General features: G+C 56.7%; 1 protein-coding gene across 2 annotated transcripts in view; it reads left to right on the top strand.

Moving 5' to 3' along the window:
• The window catches only part of KCNQ1 (potassium voltage-gated channel subfamily Q member 1), a 346,354-nt gene that overhangs the window by 69,438 nt on the left and 253,510 nt on the right, over nucleotides 1–23,406 (top strand). For both annotated transcript variants that reach the window (XM_027090651.1, XM_027090650.1), the window contains exons 3-5: nucleotides 21,829–21,955; nucleotides 22,422–22,500; nucleotides 22,861–22,957. In XM_027090651.1, coding sequence (XP_026946452.1) covers nucleotides 21,829–21,955; nucleotides 22,422–22,500; nucleotides 22,861–22,957 — 303 coding nt within the window. The remainder of the gene's footprint in view (nucleotides 1–21,828; nucleotides 21,956–22,421; nucleotides 22,501–22,860; nucleotides 22,958–23,406) is intronic.

Genomic DNA, 23,406 nt, shown 5'->3' with positions numbered 1-23,406 from the left:
ACGTTAAATCAACTTGTGTTTCTGGATAAACCCCAGTTGGTCACGTTGTATTATTACCCTTTGTAGATATTGTTGAACTTAATTTGCTAAAATCTTGCTATGAACTTTTGCATCTAAGTTCATGAGGGATATTGACTGTAGTTTTCTTATAATGTTTTTGGTTTTGGTGTCAGAGTAATGCTGGCATGGTAGAGTGCTCTGGGAAGTGTTCTCTCTTCGTGTGGAGAGAAGAATTTGGTAGAAGTGGTCTTATTTCTAACCTATGTGTGTGGTGGAATTCATCAGTAAAGCCATCTAGGCCTGAACTTCTGTTTGTGAGAAGGTTGTTCGCTAGATTTTAAACGCATTTAATAATTACGTTCAGGTTATCTATTTTCTTGAGGAGACCTTGGTATTCTGTGTGTTCATTTCACCTAAGACGTTAAATTGATTGGCACAAAGTTCATAATATCTCATTATTATTTTCTTAACATTTGTAGGGTTGTGACGATGTCTCTTCTCTCATTTCTATATTGGTAATTAGTTCCTTTTTTTATGATCAGTCTGGCTAGAGTTTTAGTGATTTTGTTGATCTGAAATAACCAACTTTTATCTTGGGGTTTCATTGGATGTTTTTTCTTTTTTGTTATTTCATTGGTTTCTGCTCTGATTTTTATTGTTTTTTTTCTGTTTGCTTAGTTTTAATGTGCTCACCTTTTTCTAGCTTTTAAGGTAGAAGCTGAGGTTGTTGATTAAAGATCTCTCTTCTAATGTAGGTGTTTGGTAGTCTAAACACCACTTTAGTTGCATCTCACAGATTTTGATGTACTGTGTTATTTTCATTCCAATTTGGCATATTTTCTAATTTCATTTTTGATTTCTTCTTTGATTCATGGGTTAGTTAGAAGGGTATTACTTTCCAAACATTTGGGGATTTTCAAGATACCTTTCTGTTATTGATTTCTACTTTAACTCATTTGTGGTAAGAGAAAACACCTAACGTGATTTGATTCTTTCAAAATTTATTAAGACATAAAAAAAAATTTATGAAGACTTGTCTTATGACCCAGCCTAAGATTTATCTTTGTAGGTGTTCCACTCACACTTGAAAAGAGTGTGCAATCTGTTGCTGTTGGGAGGACTGTCCTGTAAACGTCAGTGAGGACATCGTGGTCGGCCGTGCTGTGCGGGCTCCTGTATCCGTGCTGGATTTTCTGTCTCCTTGTTCTCTCCATTGTTGAGAGAAGGGGTGGGTATCAAAATCTCCACCTATGATTGTGGATCCATCTTTTCATTCTTCCGTTTCTGGGAGTTTTTGCCAGTGTATTTCGACGCTTTGTTATTGGGTGCTTTAGTGTTTAGAACGGTGTGTCCCCTTGATGAATTGACCCTGGTAACTTCACTTCATCCTGGTAACTTCCTTTGCTCTGAAATCTGCATTGTTCGGCTTTCTATTCGTTCGTGTTAGCACAGTCTGTCTTTTAAACTTATTTTACTTTTTTTTTTTTTTTTTGGCAGTACGCGGGCCTCTCACCGTTGTGCCCTCTCCCATTGTGGAGCGCAGGCTCAGCGGCCATGGCTCATGGGCCCGGCCGCTCCGCGGCACGTGGGATCTTCCCAGACCGGGGCACGAACCCGTGTCCCCTGCATCGGCAGGCGGACTCTCAACCGCTGCGCCACCAGGGAAGCCCTGAACTTATTTTACTTTTAACCTCTTTGTGTCTTTATATTTAAAGTGTGTTTCTTGTGTGAAGCATATAGTTGTCTTCATTTGCGAGTCAAATTAAAACACTTTTAAAGGATGAGTTACGCTTATTCGCTTGTATTAACATGACTGGTGTTCTTGGTTTCACTCTGCCATAGTCTTTTACAATTACACGTATTTTGCCATAGTTGCTGTGGCAGTTTTCTCCGTGAGACGTGTATCCTTTGCTCTTTAAAAGTATGCTGGTATTTCGGAAGGCTTGCGCTTTTGTTCTGACAGTTACTTTTGTTCCTATACCTTTTAAAATTTCCCCAGTCGTTGTTTTCGACTTCCCCCTTTAGTAGCTGGCTTGTTGGTTATTATCGTTCTCCTTTAACCCCCACCTGTACCACAAAAAACGGGCTTATTCCTTTTTCCTCTTTTATAAGTCTCGGACCCCACAAATCCAGGATCAACAACTGAATACTCAGGGCAAGAAAAGGATGAGTGACGTGGGAGGTGGGGGTACTGGTGGCCTCGTTGAGCAGGTGTCTCTGAGTGAAGGTGAAGGACTGAGTCATGCATGCGTTTTGGGGGGCAGGGGCGCTCCCGGCAGAGGGGACGGCTCCCATCCAGACCCTGAGCGTGTGCCTAGCTCTTGTGTGTGTAGGGGTCAGCCTGGTGTGAAGGGGTCGGGGCTTGCCCTGGGCACTTGGGCTTTCCCTCTTGGGAGCTGGAGCTCGACGTGGGGTGCCCTCTGACTGGTGGAGGAGGGGCAGGCGGGCAGCAGCAGGGAGCAGGGAGGCAATGGATGGTGACTTGACCAGATGCATCATTTTACTTTGATTGCGCGAGTCCTTTGTACCCCAAATGTGGTTCCTTCTGGGGAGAAGGGTAGGAGAAGGCTTTGACTGATTCTGACAGGTTTTATTTCTCAAAAAAAAAAAAAAAAAAAAAAAAATCTGAACCAAGTGTGGCAAAATGGCGAAAAGGCAGGAAATGGGGTGGGAACTTTTTCTTGTCACGTTATCTGCTATATTCTTGCGGTCTATTTTTAAAATCTCATATCGAGCAAAGAAAGAAAAGTCTGTTTAGATGAAAACTTTCCGCAGCAGTTCATATGGCCTTTCTCAGCCTTGTGGGTGCAGAGGGGTACCCTGATATCCTGCGGGGGTCACGGGAACATGTCTGCAAATGGCTGGATTCCACCGAGACATTCGCAGAGTTGACCAGTCCCTTGGGGAAAGCATTTCTGCAGAAGGTTTTATAGGTCTGTGGGGAGGTGGGGTTGTCTTACCGCATCACAGTAAGCCAGCTGTGTGCAGGCGTGTGCGTGCCTGTGTGTGCACGTTTGTCTGTACATTCACTGTGTGCTTGGGTATGTGCATACGTGTGTGTGTCTGTATGTGTTGCAGCCAGGCCCTGACGCCACGCAGACACAAGGACCCTGCACTCTCCCCTAGCCCTGAACTGATCCGGGGGGAGCCAGAACTGGCCGGAAGCCATGTAGGGTCTCCTCCCCGCCCGCCGTCTTGTCACTGCGGTCCCCTCCCCTGTTTCACCCTCTTTGGTGTCCTGATTCCTCACCCACTGGACAGTTGTCTTGGATGCTGTCGTGAGCTCCTGGGTCCCGAACCGTATCCAGAGCCCCCGCACCTGGGGCAAGGGGGCGTCTCAGCTGCCGGCGCCACGGTGGAGGTGGTGGTCCCCGAGGGGCTGCAAGGGGCTTTGGGGCAGGCTGGCGCTGCCCTGTCCTCCATCCAGGCCGCCGCCAGGTGATGCCGGGGCCTGACGTGCGGTGGGCCGTGTGGGAGCCCAGTGCTGCCTGGTGCCCTGGCTGTGCCAGGTCTGTTTCTGGGGGTCTCTGTGCCTGTTGGCTGAGCAGGGCTGCTCCCGGGAGCCCCTGTCTGTCCACTCGGCCCGAGGGCGGGCTCTCCTGCCCCCAGGTGCCTGCAGTGGGAAGAAGAGGTGGTCTGTGTGCTCCTCCAGCAGGTAGGCCGCGGCCTGGGGACGCCTGGGGGGCAGCGGACGTGAGTGGCAGCCCGTGGCCAGCTCCCCAGGCCTGCTCGGCCCTTCCATGCCACGGATCCAGGGCCTTGGCCCCCTGTCCGCCAGCCACCTGGCGTGAGCCTCTGTCTCCACTCTACAGTTTGTTGTGGCCGGGAGACCACAGGGCCACTTTGTGAGTAGGATGCTGGGGGACTCACTGCCCTCAGGACAGGAAGGCGGTCAGGCCTGAGGAGGGACAGGCCCGGGTCGGTGAGCGGTTCCGTAGCAGCCCGAGGGTAACTATCGCCGGCCTCCCGGCCACACGCGCCCCCGGATCCGTGGGTATGGAGTGCACGGCCAGAGACAGCACGACACAGGTGGGCGGAGTTTGTGCCAACAAACTGCTTTCTTAAAATTAATTCTATGAAACTCATTAATTCTACGAAGCACTTTTAGGCTTATGGAAAAATGGAGCACAAAGCTTAGAAGGTTCCCACTTACCCCCACCCCCACCCCCCGACGTGGCCCCATCGTGAACACCGTGTGTTGCAGGCGTTTGTTACAATCGATGAACCGACTTGATTGGCTACTATTAACTCAAGTCCACAGCTCACATTAGGGGTCCCGCCTGGGGTGTTCTCTCCGTGGGTTTTGACAGATGTGCGGTGACGTGTGTTTCGGGGTCGTACAGAGCGGGCTCGCTGCCCTGAAGCGCCCGTGCGCGCCCGCCTTTCTTCCTCCCTCCCCCAGAGCGCGGCCGCCACTGCTCTTTTTATGTCTCTAGCACCTACAAAAGCAGGCAGCGCAGGCTTGGCCGCCGCGAAGTGTGAGGCCCCGGCTCAGGCCGCGTGTGAGCAGCCGGCCAGGGGCGCGTGCCCCTCCCTGGGGTCTCTGCGCACAGTTCGAGGGGTGCCCTGCCCCCCTACCCTGCGGGCTCTCGCCTGGCCTGCGGGAGTGCCCATCTGACCCCCCCGAGAGCCTGCCTGTGGTTCTCCGGTCCTGGCTTCTCGTGATTTCTCCTTTTCCAGAAGCATCCACACTCCGTGGCCATGAACCGGGCCATGCTCTGAGCATCCCTGGAGTGAGGGCGCCCCGTGTCCTCCTGGGGACCGCCTGGGCTTGGCCGGTATGGGATAGAGGTCAGGCTCTCTGGCCTGGGGTTGCTGGGCCCCGGGCGGCTGAGTGTCCGTGAGGACCTGGGCCCGTTGCCATCTGGGCGTGACCTTTACTCCATCCCAGGTCTGAGCGCTGCTGTCCCCCGTCCCCTGTCCAGAGCCTGCCGGCCGCCCGCCCACCGCTCTCCCCCAGCTGGGCCTCACCAGCACCCGCGACGTGGCGGCTGGGACAGACCTCTTTAAGGAGCAGTCAGATCCGGTGCTGCCTTGTTTATAACCTCCGGAAGCTTCCCACGCTGTGAAGGGACACCTCCTGCCCCCCGTGACCCACAGAGCCCCTTGAGGCGAGGTCACAGCCCCGCCAGCCCCACCTCCCGACGCGGACTCCCCAGGGTCCGGCCTTCGTGCGTGTCCTTTAGGCTGGAGCCCAGATGTCACTTCCTCAGGGAGGCCAGCCTCCACTCATCCCTTTTGCCCTCGTACGTCACGCGGGGGTCACGGTGCTGGGGGCTTCGCAGGGGCGGGAGGGCCTGAGATGCCGGGCTGGCCCTCTCTCAGGTGGGGCACCCTCGCTCTGGGGGGCGGGGGAGCTGTGTGGGTGCTCTGAGGTCTTGGGGGGCCCAGGACTGCAGAGCATCCCGGGGTGTGTGCGGGGCCGGGGACACACTTCCCAGGGTCAGAGTGCCAGGTGGGCACCCAGCAGGGACCCAGCCAACACGTGAGCCCGGGGTTCTCCAAAGGAGGGTGGAGCGTGGCCGTGAGTCTAAGGGCTTTCTGGGGGAGGGGGATGGGTCCGGAGCTTCTGGAAGGAGTCTTCCAGGGAGCCCTCAGCCTTGGGGTGGGCGGCGGGGGACCCTGGGCTCAGTGCAGCTGGGTTGCGAATGGGGTTGGGGTCCCAGGGGTGAGGTTTGGATGTCCTCTGGGCTTCAGGCTTCGTGAGCACCTATTTCCTGAGGGTCCCCTGAGCCAGCCTGGGGCCTGATGTGAACCGCGAGTTCGGCGCGAGTGAGCTGCCCTTGGGGGCCCTCGACGTGAGAGGGAGACGGACGCCAAGGGGGTCAGCAGGATGTGGGGGCCGGCACACCACCCGTCCCCTGGGAGGACAGCGAAGAGGGGGGGACCACCGGGGCGGGGGTCGAGCAGGGGGACAGCAGCGTGGGTCCCGCTGGCGGGGAGTGTTTTCCGCCCCGGAGGCTGGGGGCTGCAGTCAGCAGGGGTGGAGGAGGCCGGGCGAGCTCGGCGGGCCTGGGGAGGGCCAGGCGTCTACTCTGGGCAGACGGGGGGCCAGGTTCTCACTCAGGGTGGTTTTAGAAAAGCCTCCCCGAAGCAGATCTTGGATTTGGTGCAGCTCTCCTTACACGTGAACTTGTCTTTTAAAAAACGATCTGCTGTTTTCGTCCATCTCTTAGGTCGCTTTGGCGATTTTTCTCCTTCCGTCTCATTTTTGTTCGCTGAAAGTTCTCCTCTTTAGGTGGACAGGTCAGCGCGTCCTGGCAAACCTTCACCGTCTTAGAGTCGCCACCGCAATCAAGACCTAGAACATTCCCACCCCCCCCCGAAAGTCCCTCTGTGCCCTTGGCAGCCCTCCCCCCCGCCCCCGCGCCCCCAGCACCTGGTAATCACAGATCTTTCCTGTCCCCATGGTCCTGCCTTTTCCAGGACGTCATTTGAAAGGCATCCCGAGTTCTGTAGCCTTTGTGTCTGGCTTCTTTCACGGAGCAGAACACATTTGAGCTTCGTCCATGTTGTGGCCTGCGTTCAGTAATTTGTTTCCTTTTAATTGGAAAGGATAAAATGTACCCCAGTTTGTTTATCTGTTCGCGGGCTGATGGACATTTGAGCTGTTTCCAGTTTTCGGCTGTTATGATTAAAGCCACCCTGATTACTGCCGTCAGGTTTCTGAGTGGTCATATGTCTTCATTTCTCTGGGGTAAATCCCTGGGATGCTGGACCACGGGCTAGATGCACGTTGACCTTTCTAAGAAACTGCAAACTGTTTTCCACGCTTTGCTCTGTTTTTTTCCTTCCTTCCATCTAAGTCTGTTTCCATCATCCGTGTTCCCATCAGCACTTAATACTGCCCGAATCGTACGCCTTAGCCGTTCTAACAGGTGTGTGGCCCCTTCCGCGGCTTTAATCTCATTTCCCTGGTGACCGATGACGTGGGGCATCTCCCTGTGTGCCCACTTGCTGTCTTTTTGGACCCAGCGTCTGTTCCGTTTTTGCCCATCCGAGTAACTGGGTCATTGGTCCTATTAGTGAGCTGTAAGCGTTGCTTATGTATTTTACATATAAGTCTAGATATTAGATTTCAGTGACGGGGTTTGTGTTTTGCAACTATTTTCTCCCCATCGGTGGCTTCTCTTTGCTTTTCCTTAACAGCATCTCTCAAAAGAACAGAAGTTTTTAATTTTGATGAAGTCCAATTTTTCAGGGATTTTTTTTCCCCCCTCTCCAAGGTTCATGCTTTTCGTGTTCTAAGAACGATTTGCTGATCCAAGGTTACTGAGAGTTTTCTCCTCTGTTTTCTGTGGCTATTTTATAGTTTTCCATTTTATATTTAGATCTGTGATCCATTTTGGGTTTCATTTTATATACAGTGACAGGTATGGACGGAGGTGAACTCTTTTGTGCATGTGGTTATTCAGTTCCTCCAGCTCCTTGTTTGCATCGAATTAGTTTGACACCTTTGATGAAAATCAGTCGACCATCTGCGTGGCTCTGTTTCTAGACTTTCTAATCTGTTCTGCCACCATCACCCTGCCTCGATTCATGTGGCTTTTATCGTAAGCCTTGAAATCAGGCTGTGTTAATCCCTCAATTTCGTTCATTTTCAAAAGTATGCTGGCAATTCTAGTCCTTTGCGTTTACATCTTAGAATCGGTTTGTTAATTTCTACCCCCAGAATCCTGCTGGAATTTTGATTAGCCCTGCCGTGAGTCGTTAGGTGAATTCAGGTATCAGACACATCGTAATCGAGCGGAGTTTTCTGAACACGAGGGATCTCTGCGCCTCTTCAGATATTTTGAAATATCACTCATTTGTGTTTTCTAGTTATCAGGGCACAGATCCCACATGTAATTTGTGAGACTTGGTACCGAGTTTTTCTTGGTTTTGAAGCTACTGAGATGGTATCGTTTTCTCAGTTTCACTTTTGGATCGTTTGTTGCTAGGATGTCAACCTCGCATCCTGTGGCTCTGCTAACCTTATTAGTTCTGGAAGCTTTTTTTTGGGGGGGGGTATTCTTTAGGATTTTCTGTGGAGATGAGCCTGGTGTCCCAAATAAAGTCAGCTTTGTTTTTTCCTTTTCAATCTCTGTGCCTTTTATTTCTTGTTCTTGTCTGATGCGCTGCCTGGGACCCTTTTCAATCTCTCTTGTTTTTTTATTTCTCTTTCTTGCCTGATGGCCCAGCTGGGACCTCCACGACAAGATGTGGTCGTGAGGAGAGAGCAGTTGTCCTTGTCTGGTTCCTGATCTTGTGGGGAGACAAGTGGTCTCTCCCCCTTAAGCGTGATCGTAGTTTTGGGGTTTTATACGTGCCCTTTATCTGCCGAGGAGGTTCTTCTCTTCCTAGTTTGCTGGGAATAGAGCACGTGTCGAGCGTGGCTGTTGGATTTCGTCAGACGCTTTTCCTGTATCTATCGAGATGATTCTCTGTGTTTTCTGACTTTGAATATGGGGACCTATACTGACAGGTTTTCAAACGTAAGCCAACCCTGAATTCTTAACATAAAGCCCACCTGGTCACGATGCATTTTAAAAGAATACGTTGCTGGGTTCGATTTGCTAAAGCTTAGCATAGCGTTTTCGCCTGTGTGTTCACGAGGGATGCGTCTGTGGTTTGCTTGTAACATCATTGCTCTCGGCGTTGGGTACCACTGGGCTTGTAGGATGCGTTGGGGAGTGTCCCTGCTTTTCGCTTTAGGCAGAGCTAGTGTAGAATTGCTGTGTTTTTCTGGAAGAGAGATGGGAAGCCATCTGGGCCCGGAGTTTTGTGAGCGGGAAAATTTTCTGTTAGGAATTCAACGTTGTTCCTAGATCGGGGCTATTCGGGTTCCCTTTTTCTTCTCAGGGAACTTTCAATAGTTTGTGTCCCCGAGGAGCCGGAGCCCCAGAGCCCAGACTGGGGACAAGACCGTCTTGTGATGGGTGTCACTCCCGGGCGGCCTAGGGACCGTGGGGTTTGTAGCATCCGCACGCAGCTATCCGAATGCAGGGGCCCTCCTGGGTGCCCCGAGAGGGGACACCAGAGGGCTGGTGGTCTTTGGCCCAGAGCTGCTCCAAGCCCCCTCCCCATCGCCTCGGCTGCGGGCTGCCCCAGCTCTCTGGGAACAGGTCACCGTCGGGGCGGGGGACGGGGACGGGGGGGGCTGAAGATCAGACTTTTGCCGTTTCCTTCCAGTTCTGCTCCCTGGGAAGGCAGCCCCTTCTCTGAGGAGCGAAATCCAAGTAGCCAGCTCTCGAGTCCCCGGCGCGTCTGCCTTTGTGTCACGCTCTTACTTTGTAAACTTCGGCCCTAAAACAACACACGTCGTCTGAAGCTGCTCACGTATCAGCTCTTGAAACGGCAAAATCCGTGCACAATTTCCTCTCAATCCCTTAAAACATTCCTGAAAGGAAAGAAAGAAAAAACAAAAACTGTTTAAATTCACGCCTGTCATTAAAATCTCTAGACGTGCAGCATCAGAGCAGGTCCCCAGCTGTCAGGACACAGAGGAACGGCCCGTGCGCAGCGCACACGCGGGCAGGCTCGGGCGCACGCACACCACGCACACGCACACGCACACACGTGCACGTGCTCTCGCGCACACACGGGGGGAGCAGCCTCAGTGCACGCAGCGCCGCGCTTGGACCGGATCCCGAGGAAGGGTTTTCACCCCCAAGTCTCCGCTGTGGTCTGCTTCTAGTTCTGGGTCAGTTCTTCAGTAACACACTTTGAGAAGCTCGGCGGAGAAAATCCCACCCCCTCCCAACCCCCCCGCCATGGTCCTCCTCCCCGAGCTGAGTGGCCAAGGCAGAGATCGGTGGGACGGGGCTTCTTTGGGGTTCACAGCCCTCAGCAGTGGGGTTCCTGGGCTGAAAGTCAACCCCGTGTGGCTGCCCTGTGGACGGAAACAGCGCTCCCCGCCTGGGGAAGACGGGGGATTTGCTTTAAATGCGTGTAGAGCTGGCTGCCGGGCAGCTGACGGTGCTGCCATGGGCACGGCGGCCTCCCTCCCGCCCCTGCCAGCCACTCCTGTCTGGGGCTCAGGACCTGCCTCCCCGAAACCCCCGCCTGCCTTTCCTCTGCTCGGAGCCCCGGTGCCTCTCCCGCCACACCCCCTCTTCCCACCCAGGGGCCTTGGCTTCTCATCTGCTGTCCGCCAGCATCACGAGTTTCCCATCAGGAGTGGGAGAGGGGCGGCCGATGTTCCGAGACCCCTTCCCAGGAGGACGAAGCTTCAGGGCCTACAGCCTGGACGTCCCCCGGGACCCTTGGCTCGGCCGTGGTGTCAGGCTGGAGCCCCCGGCACAGTGCCGCCCCCTCAGGCCAGGAGTTCGTGATCAGGGTGCGGGGGGTTGGTATCTGAGGTTGGGAGGGGGCCTCTCCCCCAGCTCTGGTGGTTCGGTGGTGACCACGGACATTCCTTGGCTTGTGGAAGCCTCACCCTGACCTCTGCTTCCCCATGTTCACATGGGGTTCTCCTGTGTGTGTCTATGTCCTAATGTCCCCCGTTTATAAGGACAGCAGTCGGACTGGATTAGGGGATTACCATCGTAGTAACCTCAACTTAATCACATCTGCAATGACCATGTTTCCACATAAGGTCACATTTTGAGGGGTCAGGACTTCAACTTACGAATTTGGGAGGGACACACGTCAACCCCGAATGGTGCCCGAGTGGGGCAGACTTGTTGAGCGAGGGAGGTTGGGGGTCATTCTGACCTGCCCCTGTTGGCGGGAGGGGCGAGTAGCCCTCAGGGACTGTTGTCGCCCGTGGTTCTAATGGCCCAGCCCGGGTCCTGGATTTGGTGCTGTGCTCAGAGCCCGGGACTCAGCCAGAGTGAGATGGGAGAGGTTCCTGGGCTCCGGCCCTGCATCCCACTGTGACAACGGTGACCTCGTGAGGGGAAACCAGGGGGCTTCTAATATGATGAGAGGACTGGGCGGTAGAGGAAGCTGGTGGTGGGGATGGGCCGGCAGACCCCTGTGAAGGTGGTACTGAGGGGAGAAGGGGGCTGAGGGGCAGGGGAGGAGTTGCAAAGGTGAAGGCCCAGGAAATAGGTGGCCGCTGAGGACGTAGCTGCTGCCCCAGCCCTCTGTGCTCTTCCCTGAGCCCCCAGGAGGAGGGTGGCCTCGGGCATGGGCTGGGCATCCAGGTGCCCAGCAGGAGTGTGCCGAGTGGCTCACGGAGATGTCAGATGCTCTCAGGGGCAGGCCCGTGGATGTGCATCAAGGACGTGGTCCACACAGAGCGCCTGGCACACAGTAGGTGCAGCTGGATGGACAAAGGATCGGGCTCTGGTGTTCCCAGCATTGGGAAGATGGCAAGCTGGCCCAGCAGTTCTGGGGGGTGGGGGGTCACTGTGCTGAGACCAGGATGAATAAATGAAGGAAGGAAGCGAAGGATGGGTCGTTTCCTTCTTTTCATCTGCTTGGGAGGAAGATGTTCCCAGATACCTAAGTGCAGGCACGTGGAGAGTTTCGCCTCTTGAAACGTGGAAGCAAAAACCAAATAACGAATTTATTTGGTTTCCAGAGTCGTTGAGATTCTGAAGCCTGGTGGGTCCTCCATCTCTCATCGTCACAGCAGGCAGTTGCCAGAGTGGCTGTGGGGAAGGAAAGCAGAATCCTCACAGCATGCAGGTGTCCCATAATGAAGTCATCGCTTGTCCTCAGTCCTGTCCCAGAGACCCCGCCTGCCACGCCTGCTCCCTGCCGTGTCCCCACCGTCTGTGTCCGACCACAGGATGCTGGTTGACTGCAAGGTGAAGTTAGCGTTCTTGCAAAAGCTGCAGGGTTTCATGGGGTCTGTAAAAGTTTGGTTACGAGTTAAGGAACCGAAGGATCACGGTGATGGGATGGAAGGGTTCAGTGAAACTCCCAAATCCTTGAATAAAAAGGAAATGGGTAATATACTGATCAACTTGACGACTATGAAGAGAATGAAAGAAACAAACCAAGTGAAATAGCAAATAGACAGTAAAGTGGAAAGAAGCCAGACGTATCCAGTTTTACACTAAATGTGAATGGCTTGAATGCCTCTGTTAAAAGGCAGAGACTGTCAGAAGGGTTTTTATTTTTAACAAATACATTGTTCAGAGGAATTCAGTCAAGCAAACCGGTGATGACAGCTGAAAAATGAAGGGGTGGCCAAAGTGATGCCCAGCAAGTGCACACAAAAGGAAAAAACAAAAGCAGGGTGGAAGCATCAGGGTCCGTGCTGAGACCGGCCTGGACAAGGCACCATTTCTAGGGGAGAAAACTTTATGCATCAGAGAGCATAACAAAATACGTAAAGCAAGCGCTATTGGAAATGCAGGGTTGACGGTGATGCTCACGGGAAATTTTAGCGCATCTATCTCAGCACGGGCCGATTCTAGCAGACGAAAATATCAGTAGAGACCCGGATGGTTACATGTTGCAATTGTGAGCAATTTCAGATTCCAACAGTAAGCCCCAATAAGTCCCTGTTACCTGTAGCCAGGCAGCAGGCATCCCCAAATGTGGCTCCTTCAAACAACCGTCACGAAGAGCTTAGGGTCCATGGGGACGGCTCCCCTCTGCCCCGCCTGGAGTCAGCTGGGGCTACAGGCCCTAATTCCAGGGTGGTGGGCCGCACGGTGGAAGGCCCTCTTCCCGCATTTCAAAACCAGCACTAGAGCTGTGCATCCTAATCACGGAGGTGTTCTGTTTACACCCATGGAACACTTGTAAAGACCAGTCACTTTATGTGGCCATAAAAACACCTAACACACTTGGAAAAATTGAGAATTAGCTGTTCGCATTTTCTCATCAAAGCCCAATACAATTAGAAATAAATGGTTACAAGGTCACCGAAAAGGCTTGACTATTTGGGGATTAAGCAGCGCTCCCCTCCGTGGCCATCGGGGAGAGGAGGCCAGTGGGGAGCACGCAGGCCGCGTTCAGTGATGAAAGCAGCCCCTCTGCGTGCAGGAGGGCGCTTCCCGGGCCCCCGTCCGGGCCCAACGCCGACGGGACATTTGTCATTTCCACGCTGTTGCCCACGTCACTTGCCAGTGGCTTCATTGTCTTCACAAGTGCATCTCCCCAGGGGGTTGAAATTCACTCGTGGAAAGCAAATAATAATACAGTAAAATATGTAGGTTATATTTTGTGTAAACACACACACACGCATTTTTCTTTTTTTTTTTTACCAAATGCCTCCTGGGTGCCCACCGTCTGCCAGGCACCCTGGGGTTGGGGGACGAGCAGGCTTTGCTTTGTCAGAATCTGCCCAGACTACCGCCCGGGGGCCCTCTTCTCAGCCGCGTCTGACTCTCCCGTGCCAGCCAGGTGTCGGGGCGCCGAACCTTGTCCGCCTGCTGACCTGGGGACGGCCAGGTGGGGAGGAAGCGGGCGGCGCTTGGGCACCCCCGTGTCGCTGGTCCCAGGGCTGGAGGCATCTCAGTAAACCACCTGCGGCTCGTGTGACTTTAGTTGGGTTGGCACCGTCAGTCCACGGGAAATTAAAATGGCCTCGCGCCGCTCTCCTCCCCACTGCAGGCGGGCGGCCTTTTTCCAGAGGCTGAGCCCAACAGCCTGCGATGCTGGGAAGGATCTGGCCCCCACGAGAACGGGCCCGAGAACGTGCCAGGGCACGGTGTGCCCCAAGGCCCCCGTCTTGCTGAAACCCCCATCACATACCCACTCCCTCGGGGCTCGGACCCATTTGCTGTGCCTGGAGTGACAGGCGCTGGGGTTTGCAGTTACTTGCAGAACTTCGGACAGAGGACGAAGGGGGTGGTGGTGGTGCTGGAGGGGCCTGGACTGACCCCCACTACACCCTGGCTCTCCACGGAGTGGGGTCCTGAGCAGCTGGCTGCAGGAAGGGGTTGCTCCAGGGGCGTCCTTGTGCTTTGCTTGCTGCCTGGAAGAGGGTTTCCCAGGGAGCTCGTGGTGGAGGAGGTGCCCCTGTGGGAGGTGGGCCCTGCCCAGTGGCCACTCAGCCTGTGGAGTCGTCGTGAAGTGTCAGATGTGGCTCCCGTGAGGCTGGGGTTGACGGTACAAGGGGGAGCCCAGGGGACCCGACCCTCTCTGGGGAGGGGATGCAGGCCCATCAAGGAGGAAGGAAACCCCACATGGAGTTGCCACGTGGCCCTTTGAGCAGCAGGTGGGCGCCTTGTGGGCTCGGGGCTGGACTGGGCTGCTGGGGTAAAGATAGGCCCGGCCTTGGACAGACAGCTGACGAGGTGGCATGGGGAGGGGTCCCCCGGGCTGGGCTGAGCACTGCTGCCTGGTCAGGGAGGGGGCACACAAGCTCAGGACAGGACAGGCAGCAAAAGGTTCAGCATCTGTCAGATGGGGTCTGGGCGCCAGTCAGGAGGGCCGTCGGTGCTGTGAGACCCGTCTGGGTTGGGCCCTCCCCTAGGCCTCCCCACCTGTGCTGGGGACCGCCTCCCCACTCAACATGACCCTGTCTTCTAGATCCTTCCTCCCCACAGCCCGAGGAGGTGGGTCCGCCAGCACCCGCATTTCACAGACGGGGTCACTGAGGCACCACGGGCTTGAGGGGCTGACCCGGGTCACCAGCCCTGGGCGTCTGGTGGCCCTGGATCTCACTGTCCTGCGGGAGGGTGGATGCTTTCGGGGGCCAGCCTGCCCCTCTGTCCTAGCGTGGATGCCTCTCGGGCCACAGGGCCACCCCCTCCCTTCTCCCAGCGCCTGACCCAGGGCCTGGCCCACTGACCCTGTCACGGCCACCTCGGGCCGCTGGGACCTCGGGCAGGGCGCAGAGGGGCCCAGGGGCAAGGTGGTGACCGTGCATCCAGGGAGGCCGTGGGACCGGGGAACACAGCCGAGCACAGGGGCTCCCCACGGGTCAGGGGGAGTTGGGTGGGGAGGGGTGTGGGGGTCAGCCCCGCAGCGGGTCCTGGGCGGGCAGAATCCCGGCCCTGTGCAGGGCCACAGCATGCGGCAGCTCTGGCTGGGTGGAGGTGCTGGTGTTCCGGGGGCGGGGGGGCAGGGCGGCCAGCTGTGCCCAGCACATGTCACCAGGAGGCCCATGGCCCTCGCATGGGTGCGCGGCTGGGAGCAGCTGGCCTCAGGCAGGCCCCTGAACAAAGAGCCTTTGAGCAGCACGCAGGCCGGCTCCGCGCCCTCCGGCCAGCGGACCTTCCCGGGAATGCCGAGGCCGGCCCCCCCTGTGGCTCATCGGTCCCCCGTGGAGGTGGAACAGCTGGCCCTGGAGCCCGCCGACCGGGCTCTGTGCTGGGGACCCCAGCCCCCCCCACTGGGGACACCCGGCCAGGGCCAGGCGGCCCGCACCTCTTCCAGAGACCTCACCCTGGTGGCCTGCGCCCCTGGCCTTGACGGGCGGCGTGGCCTGGCCCCCAAGTCCACCCCTCCTCCAGGCTCCCCCATCTGTCTGGTGAAATCTTGTTTACCCCAGAAAGCACAGGCGTCCTTCTCACCCAGAAGCCTTCGAGGGACCAGGAGCTCCCGCAGTGGGTCCCCCAGGCCCCATCTCCGAGTTGCCCACGTCTGGCATCCACACGGCCGCCTGGGAGGGTGCCGTGCCTTTTGTCCTCAACCCCAATTTCTGCTTTCCGTCAGCCCCCACCCCTCCACCCCACAAATCTCAGTGCTTAATTCCTGGCAGTTAACCTTCCAACTCTCTTTAAAATTGATTTTTCACCGTGAGGATAACAGAGCTGTATCATCTAAGCACCAGGGGGAGAGCGATGAGGGTCCGTGAGGTTTCCTTTATTGTTCAGCAAAAACAACGAAACAAGCGCTTTCATCCGAGAAGCTAGGCTCTGCGCACAGGCAACGCGCGGGGCTTAACCTCCGGGCCGGCTCGCTTTCTGTCACCCGGGGCCGTGCTCCGCGGGCCGTTGCCAGCGCTTCTGAGCCAGGCTGTGCGGGCAGGGCTGAGCCTCAGAACGCGTCCGATGCATGAGGACTCACGAGCTGATAAAAACGAAGCAATAGATAAGACGGCCGCGTGGACCTTCACCCTTCTGGGGGGGGTGGGAAGTGGTGCCACGGGGATTACGAAACGCCCAAGGGATCCGCACCCTTTCCCCTTTGCGTACCGGGGCTGGAAAACCCAGAGAAGCACCTGCTTTTCTGAGCCTTTATCTTGACTCTCGGGATTTGCGGATCTGCTGTTGACTGCCGTTACCCCAAAACGCCGAAGGCGGGTGCGGACTGTTCCCCTTACTTGTAACTTGGTCGAGCTCGGGGGTCCCCGTGTCCGTCTGCCCGATGGCGGCGCCTCCTCGTGCAGAGCGAGCCGGGCCCTGGGCGTCCTGTTGGTAGCCGGGACCCTCGGCCCAGCGCCGCACTGTCTCGGGGGTCCAGTGCCCGCCCGTGTCCAGTGCGGCCTGGCCTTTGCGCTTCGCTTCCTGCACTGTCCTCCACTGGGGACGCGGCTGCACCCGAGTGACCTTTGCAGGCAATCACCGTGCTCCGTTTGCTCATTTAACAGTGAACTAACAATGGACCACAAAACTGAGAGTCAGAGGCTCAAGGACGGCGGTTTCTGCCCCGCGGGGCCGGCCCCAAGGTCCAGGCAGAGGCCTGAGCGCAGAGCGCCCGGGGGCAGGGGACGTTTGTGTCATGGAAAAACACACTCGCCGCACAGGCCACCGTTTTCAAGTGCATTTAATGCATTAACAACGTTGTACCACCACCACCTCCGTCTAGTTTCAGAACTTTGTCGTCACCCCGAAAGGGAACCTTGCACCCGTCAGCAGTGACCCCCATTCCTCACTCCCCCGGCCCCCGGCAGCCACCGAAAGGCTTTCTTTTGATTGACATTGTGGTAAAACACATAGAACATACAGGTTACCGTCTTAACCACTTTTAAGTGCACAGTTTGACGGCATTAAGTACATTCACGCTGTTGAGGGAACGTCACACCATCTGCCTGCAGAAGTTTCTGTCTTTCCAAGCAGAGACTCTGTCCCCATTACACACTCACTCCCCTCTCCCAGCCCCGGGACCCCACCGTCTACTTTCTGTCTCTATGGACGTGACTCCTCCAGGGACCTCATGTGGGTGGAATCAGACAGGATTTGTCCTTCTGTGTCTGAATTCTCTCACTGAGTGTAGTGTCCCCAAGGTTCGCCCACATCACAGCCTGTGTCAGAATTGCCTTCCCTGTAAGGCTGAGTAATATTCCGTAGTGTGGACGGACCTCAGTTTGTGTATCTGTTCATTCGACGGACACTTGGGTTGCTTCCACCTTTCGGCTGTTGTAAATAGTGCTGCTGTGAACACGGGTGTGCAAATACCTTTGAGATCCTGCTTTCTTTTCTTTTCTTTTTTTTTTTTTTTTTTGAGGCTATACCCAGAAGTGGAGTTGCTGGATCACATGTGATTCTATTTTTAAGTTTTCGAGGACCCTCCACACTGTTCCACAGCGGCCGCACCATTTTACATTCCCGCCCACCGTTCGCAAGGCTCCAGTTTCTCTGCATCCGCGCCAGCACTTATCTCGCTTCCCTGATAGTAGCCGTCCTGATGGGTGTGAGGCGGTGTCTCGCTGTGGTTTCGATTTGCGTTTCCCGACGGCCAGTGGTGTTGAGCAGCTTTTCATGTGCTTCTTGACCGTCTGTATGTCTTCTCTAGAGAAATGCCTATTCGAGTTTCCTACCCATTTTTTAATTGAGTTGTTTCTTAGGAACTTTGTTTTTTAAAATAATTCTAAACATTACAAATAATACTGCCAAGAGCCACCCCAAACCCCGCTGCTTGTGAGACACATGGGGAGCCCAGGACCCGCTGCTCTGAAACTCACAGAAGGAGGGGCACGGCCGCGAGGTGCGGGGCTCGTGGCTGCCTGGAGCCCTGACGTCTGAGTGCCTGGTCTGCTTCCCACAGGCGGGGGATTCTCGGGCCTGTGCCCTGGTGTTGGTGCCTGGCCGGCTCACAGGTCCCTGGTCCATGAGGCCAAGTGCAGCTGGGAGGCGACCTTGCTTTGTCTGAGGGACAGTGGCCAGGTGGGAGGGGGCCCTTCGTCCCTCTGGTGACTGCGGTCTTAGCGGAGGTCCCTGACACGAGGACGGCCCCTTCTCCCCATATCTGTGGGGCAGAGCTCAGGGCCGTGCTCCGGCCAGTATCCTTGACCCCTGCTCACATGCGGGCATGCAGACACCACGTGGGCTCGTGGACAGGGGCCTCTGGGCTGACTCTTATCAGTGGAGGGGTCAGGTGTGATGGGGGGGGCCTGAGCGGGACCGAGGGGGGTGTGGGGACCTGGGGGGCGGGGGGGGGGGGAGGAGCTGGAAGGACAGGGCCCCAGGCCGAGCACTCGGGCCCAGGCGGGGAGGGGCGCGTGCCTTGGGCCGGCGATAGGCTCTCGGGTGGGCCGGGGCAAGCCCTGACCCTTAGTGTGGGCCGTGGGGCCAGGGCGGTGGCTTGAGCTGGGGTGTGGAGGCAGGGGCTGAGGTGGGCAGGCTCTGGGGGGAGCTTGAGGCCTCTGTGTTCCCCTCCGGGGCTTGCTCAGGGCCTGGTCTGCAGAGACAGCCGAGCTGCAGGCCTGCCCCTGCTGGCTGGAGAAAACCCAGGGCAGGGAGGGTGGCCGGGGGTAGGGGTTCGGGGGGTCATCCTCTGGGTCTGGGTCACTGAGGCTGGAGGCTGGTCCCCCTTTCCCCGGAGCTAAGAGGAAGCAGCCCTGCCATTCCGTGAGCCTGCTTTGGACTGGGGGTGCTGTCCCCTGAGTCAGGGGCAGCCCCACAGGAAGACTTGGGGGGGTCAGCCCTCCGGCAGGCCCTAGCCTACTGGCCTCCACAGATGGACAGTCCAGCCCAGTCAAAGCCCCCAGAGCAGCCCCCAGCCCAGGGTGGCCCAGGCCCCTCTGGTGAAAGAATTCCAGAGTCCCTGCAGGTCCAGAACTTCAGGCCAGCCTGTCCGCCCTCCCGGCACCCAGGTCAGTGGACAGGCGGCTCCAAACGATGGTGATGGCTGGGCCACGGCGACGCCCTGGAGGTCCCGGCGGCCTTGGCCCCAAGTGCCACCCTGCCCAGCGCTCGAGGCTGACGGCGTGGGGATCATTTGATCTTGGAGCAAACGTGTGCTCCCCCCGCCCCGGTCCGGGCTCTCTCCCGCCCAGCATGCCGGTGGTGGACTGGTGGCATGTCCATCCCGGCCTCGAGCTGCATTCCAGACTCAAATGGGACTTGGGGCTTAGCGTTGTTTTAAATTATTCCTACCTCTCACCCCTCCAGGGGGAGAGTCCCCCAGCCCCAGCCCGCCAGCCCCAAGAGGGCAGGGGGAGCTCTGAGCTCGAGGCCAGGATAATCTGGGGGGAGGGGGAGACACGCAGCGTCAACAGCCAGCCCTGGGAGTTACTTATTTATCAGAAGGTCTGTTGCAAGACTGAAGTGCAGTAAGCTCTTACCTGATGTTTGTAAGATTTCTACCGCTTCGAATATGCTTAGGACGCGGCTGGAGAAGGTATTTAGGTAACAAAATAATGCATCGAAATAAGAACAAACCTGCTAAGTGACTCATCAGCCCGGCGGTGTCTGGATTTGCAGAGCTGGGATGGAGGCCCTGAGGACTGCTCTTTGGGGGACTCTGTCCGCCCCCTCAGGGCCATCAGCAGTCCGGTGACCCCTCCTCTGTGAAGATGCCAGCACTGGTGTCTCAGCTTTGGGGACCCAGAGGTGGTGGCTCTGCGGCCCTTGTCGAGATGGGCAAACACTGGAAGCCGGACCCTCCAGCCGCTCCCCCCCTACGCCGTCGTTCATTGCTAGGGCTTCCTGTCTGTCATCTCCTCCTTACACCCACTTAGGACCGGCTGGGCCAGAATCTCGGGAAACACACGCCCGAGACGAAGCCCTGGTACCAGGGAGCCCTCGGTCGCTCGTTGGTCTGATCGGTCGTTTGTTCGTTCATTCATTCATTCACTCACTCAGCAGATCCGTGTCCAGGGCCAACCAAGGCAGGCGTGGTCCAGGGCCAGGGAGAGGGCGGCGGGCAGGTAAACACGGCCCCTTCCCCGGTGGGCTCAGCCACCCTCCAGCTGAGGACAGAGGTGGCACCAGCACGACCCTCTGAGGCCACAGAGCCTGCGAGCGTCCCCCCTCCCTCACTCTCCACCATCCCCCACGTGCCCCCAACCATACATACCCCGACCCTGAAGAACGTGACGTTGCAAACCAAGAACTTTCTTGCAAAAGGAAAGCGGGAAATTTCCCACGTTTTCTCCCATCATCCCCCGAGCTTGCCCCACACACAAGCTGGATGGTATGAGGATTCCATCCTAGTTATGGGTATCCGGGAGCCAGTGTCCGGTTACCCCCTCCCGGTGGGCCCCATGGTGGGGGAAGGCAAGGCCGGGCATGGGAGCAGGAGTCCCCAGACAGGGCTGGGTTCCCTGGGTTGGGACGGGGTGGGGACAGGGCAGGGCACCAGCTGGAAGTGAGCTGACAACATCCTCAGGTCCATCCACGCTGTAGTCTGTGCCAGCACTTCCCTCCTTTCTAAGGCTGAGGAATATTCCGTCGTGTGGATGGACCACGTCTTGTTTTGGCTATCCAGGGGCCCTTGAGATTTCGTGTGAATCTGAGGGCTTTTTCTATTACTGCAAAAATTGTCATCGGGGTTTTGAGAGGGATTGCATTGAGTCTACAGATCCCTTTGAGTGGCACTGACGTCTTGACGGTATTAAGTCTTCCAATCCGTGAACGTGGGATGTGTTTCCATCTATTGGTCGTCTTTGATTTCTTTAAACAGTATTGTTTAGTTTTCATTGTACAAGTGTCCTACCTCCTTGGTTAATTCATAAGTACTTTATTCTTTTTGGTGCTAGTGTAAATGGAATTGTTTTATAATTTCCCTTCCAGATTGTTCATGGTTTGTGTATAGAAATGCAACTGATTTTTTTAATTAATTTATTTATTTATGGCTGTGTTGGGTGTTCGTTTCTGTGCGAGGGCTTTCTCTAGTTGTGGTGAGCGGGGGCCACTCTTCATCGCGGTGTGCGGGCCTCTCAGTATCGCGGCCTCTCTTGTTGCGGAGCACAGGCTACAGACGCACAGGCTCAGTAATTGTGGCTCACGGGCCCAGTTGCTCCGCGGCATGTGGGATCTTCCCAGACCAGGGCTCGAACCCGTCTCCCCTGCACTGGCAGGCAGATTCTCAACCACTGCGCCACCAGGGAAGCCCAATGCAACTGATTTTTGTGATCAACTTTGTATCCTACTTTGTTGAACTCATTTATTAGATCTAACAGGGTTTTCGCATGGAATCTTTAGGGCTTTCTACACATAAGATCATATCGTCTGTGAACAGAGATAATTTTACTTCTTCCTTTCCAATTTGGAAGCCTTTTATTTCTCTTTCTTGCCTAATTGCTCTGGCTGGGACTTCAGTACTCTGTTGAATAGACGTGGTGAGAGTGGGCATCCTTGTCTCGGTCCTGATCCTAGAGGAAAAGCTTCCAGCCTTTCTCCGTTGATATGACGTTCGCTGCGGGGTTTTCATATATGGCGCTTATTACACGGAGATAGTTTCCCTCTATTCCTAGTTTGTTTACTGTTTTTATCATGAAAGGGTGCTGAATCTTGTCAAATGCTCTTTCTGCATCCGTTGCGATCAGGAGACCATGTGACTTTTTTCCCTCCGTTCTGTTAATGTCATGTATTACATTGGTTGATTTTTATGTGCTGAACTGTCCTTGCATTCCAGGTATAAATCCCACTTAGTCATAGTGTCTAATCTTTTTTCTATGGTACTGAATGCGGTGGTGGACCTGGGCCTGTCCAGGTGGGCGATGCAGCAGACGGGGGCCCAGGCCGCCTGCTCTCAGTGGGCTCACGGGGGAGGGGGAGGGGTGCAGGGGGGAGGGGCCTGAGGTGAGCTCACGTCCCTCTGTCCCCGCAGGAGATCGTCCTGGTCGTGTTCTTTGGGACGGAGTACGTGGTCCGCCTCTGGTCAGCCGGCTGCCGCAGCAAGTACGTGGGCATCTGGGGCCGGCTGCGCTTTGCCCGGAAGCCCATTTCCATCATCGGTGAGTCACGCCCGCCCCCCTGGAAGCTTCACCCCGAGGTTTCCTGGCAAGAGCTGAGCCCCTCCCCCAGAATCTGGCAGGTGGACCCCCATCACGAACACCACCAGGCAGAGTCCCTCCTCCGCCTGTGACAGGGCAGGATCCCAAGGCCAGTGGGGTGACCTCCCAGGTCCCCCACACAGGAGCCAGCCTCAGCGCCCAGGTCCTCTGTCCCAAGAGGCTGCTCACAGGGCAGGGGGTCTGGTCAAGCTCAACACAACCTGGGCTTCCGCTGCCCTCAGCGGCCTGCGAGACAGGGCTGGGGAGGTAGGCTCGGGTGGCCTGTGCACGTGCCTGGGACGGAGGGCCTGGTCTCCCCATTGAGGTGTCCCCGTGTCCCCACTGTTGGGCCCTGTCCCGCCTGACCGCCAGGCTCCTTGCCGGTGTCCAGCTGCCAGGCTGGTGACGGTGGCGCTGTCCCCTCCAGACCTCATCGTGGTCGTGGCCTCCATGGTCGTCCTCTGCGTGGGCTCCAAAGGGCAGGTGTTTGCCACCTCGGCCATCAGGTAGGCGGGGCTGCGGGCTCCCCGGTGCGGGGGTGTGAGAGCCGCGGGGCCGCGTGCTGGGGGGGGCGGTTAGGCTCAGGGCCGGTGCTGAGTCGGACAGGAGCGCTTACTCACTTCTGGGACTCAGGCTGGGACCTGACAGTCTGGGGCCCTCCGTCTGCTCGTCTGTAAACTGGGGTGATCCTGGGGCCGCCCCCAGAAGGTGGTCTGGGGGCCAAAGGAATTGAGAAATGTACAGGTTTGGCTCCGGGCCTGGGGTGCTGCCCCCACCTTGACCCTGGGCTTCGGGAGGGGGAGGGGCGCACGGGGGAGGGGGAGGGGCGCATGCGGGAGGGGCGCCCAGTGACCTGTCTTCCGCAGGGGCATCCGCTTCCTCCAGATCCTGCGGATGCTGCACGTCGACCGCCAGGGGGGCACGTGGAGGCTGCTGGGCTCGGTGGTCTTCATCCACCGCCAGGTGGGTGGTCCGGGGGGGAGGACAGGGTCTCGGCCCAGCCTCGGCCTGAGCCAGCTGGGCTGTCCTGCCCCCAAGCTGAGGGGCCAGTGTCCCCAGCCTGCCAGGCAGGTGGTGCCCACGTCCCTCAAGCCGGGACAAGAGACTGTCGGGCAGATGGAAAGACAGAAATGCCACACGGAAGAGGGTCCGAGAGGCCCCGAAATCTAAACCGGGGCAGATCACGATCAGCGCCGTGAAGGCGGAGGCGGCCGACCCGCACCCCTTCGTGAGGCCCCGCCCCGCGTCTCACCGGGGCTCTGCAGGAAACAGAGCCGGGCTGGCGGCCCAGGGCACTGGTCTCGCTCCTGGAGGCTGAGACCCAGCACTGCCACTGACGAGCTGGGAAAAATGTTATTTCTGAAGTCCGCTGTCTGCGTGTGAGACACGCTGGCATTTATGTCAACTCGGTG

The sequence above is a fragment of the Aethalodelphis obliquidens genome, unplaced genomic scaffold (genome assembly GCF_003676395.1).
Source record: "Aethalodelphis obliquidens isolate GAN/ISIS:26980383/991018 unplaced genomic scaffold, ASM367639v1 scaffold69, whole genome shotgun sequence".
Taxonomy (NCBI): Eukaryota; Metazoa; Chordata; class Mammalia; order Artiodactyla; family Delphinidae; genus Aethalodelphis; species Aethalodelphis obliquidens.
Note: the sequence above shows the minus strand (reverse complement) of the source record. Positions and strands in the feature narration are given on the sequence as shown.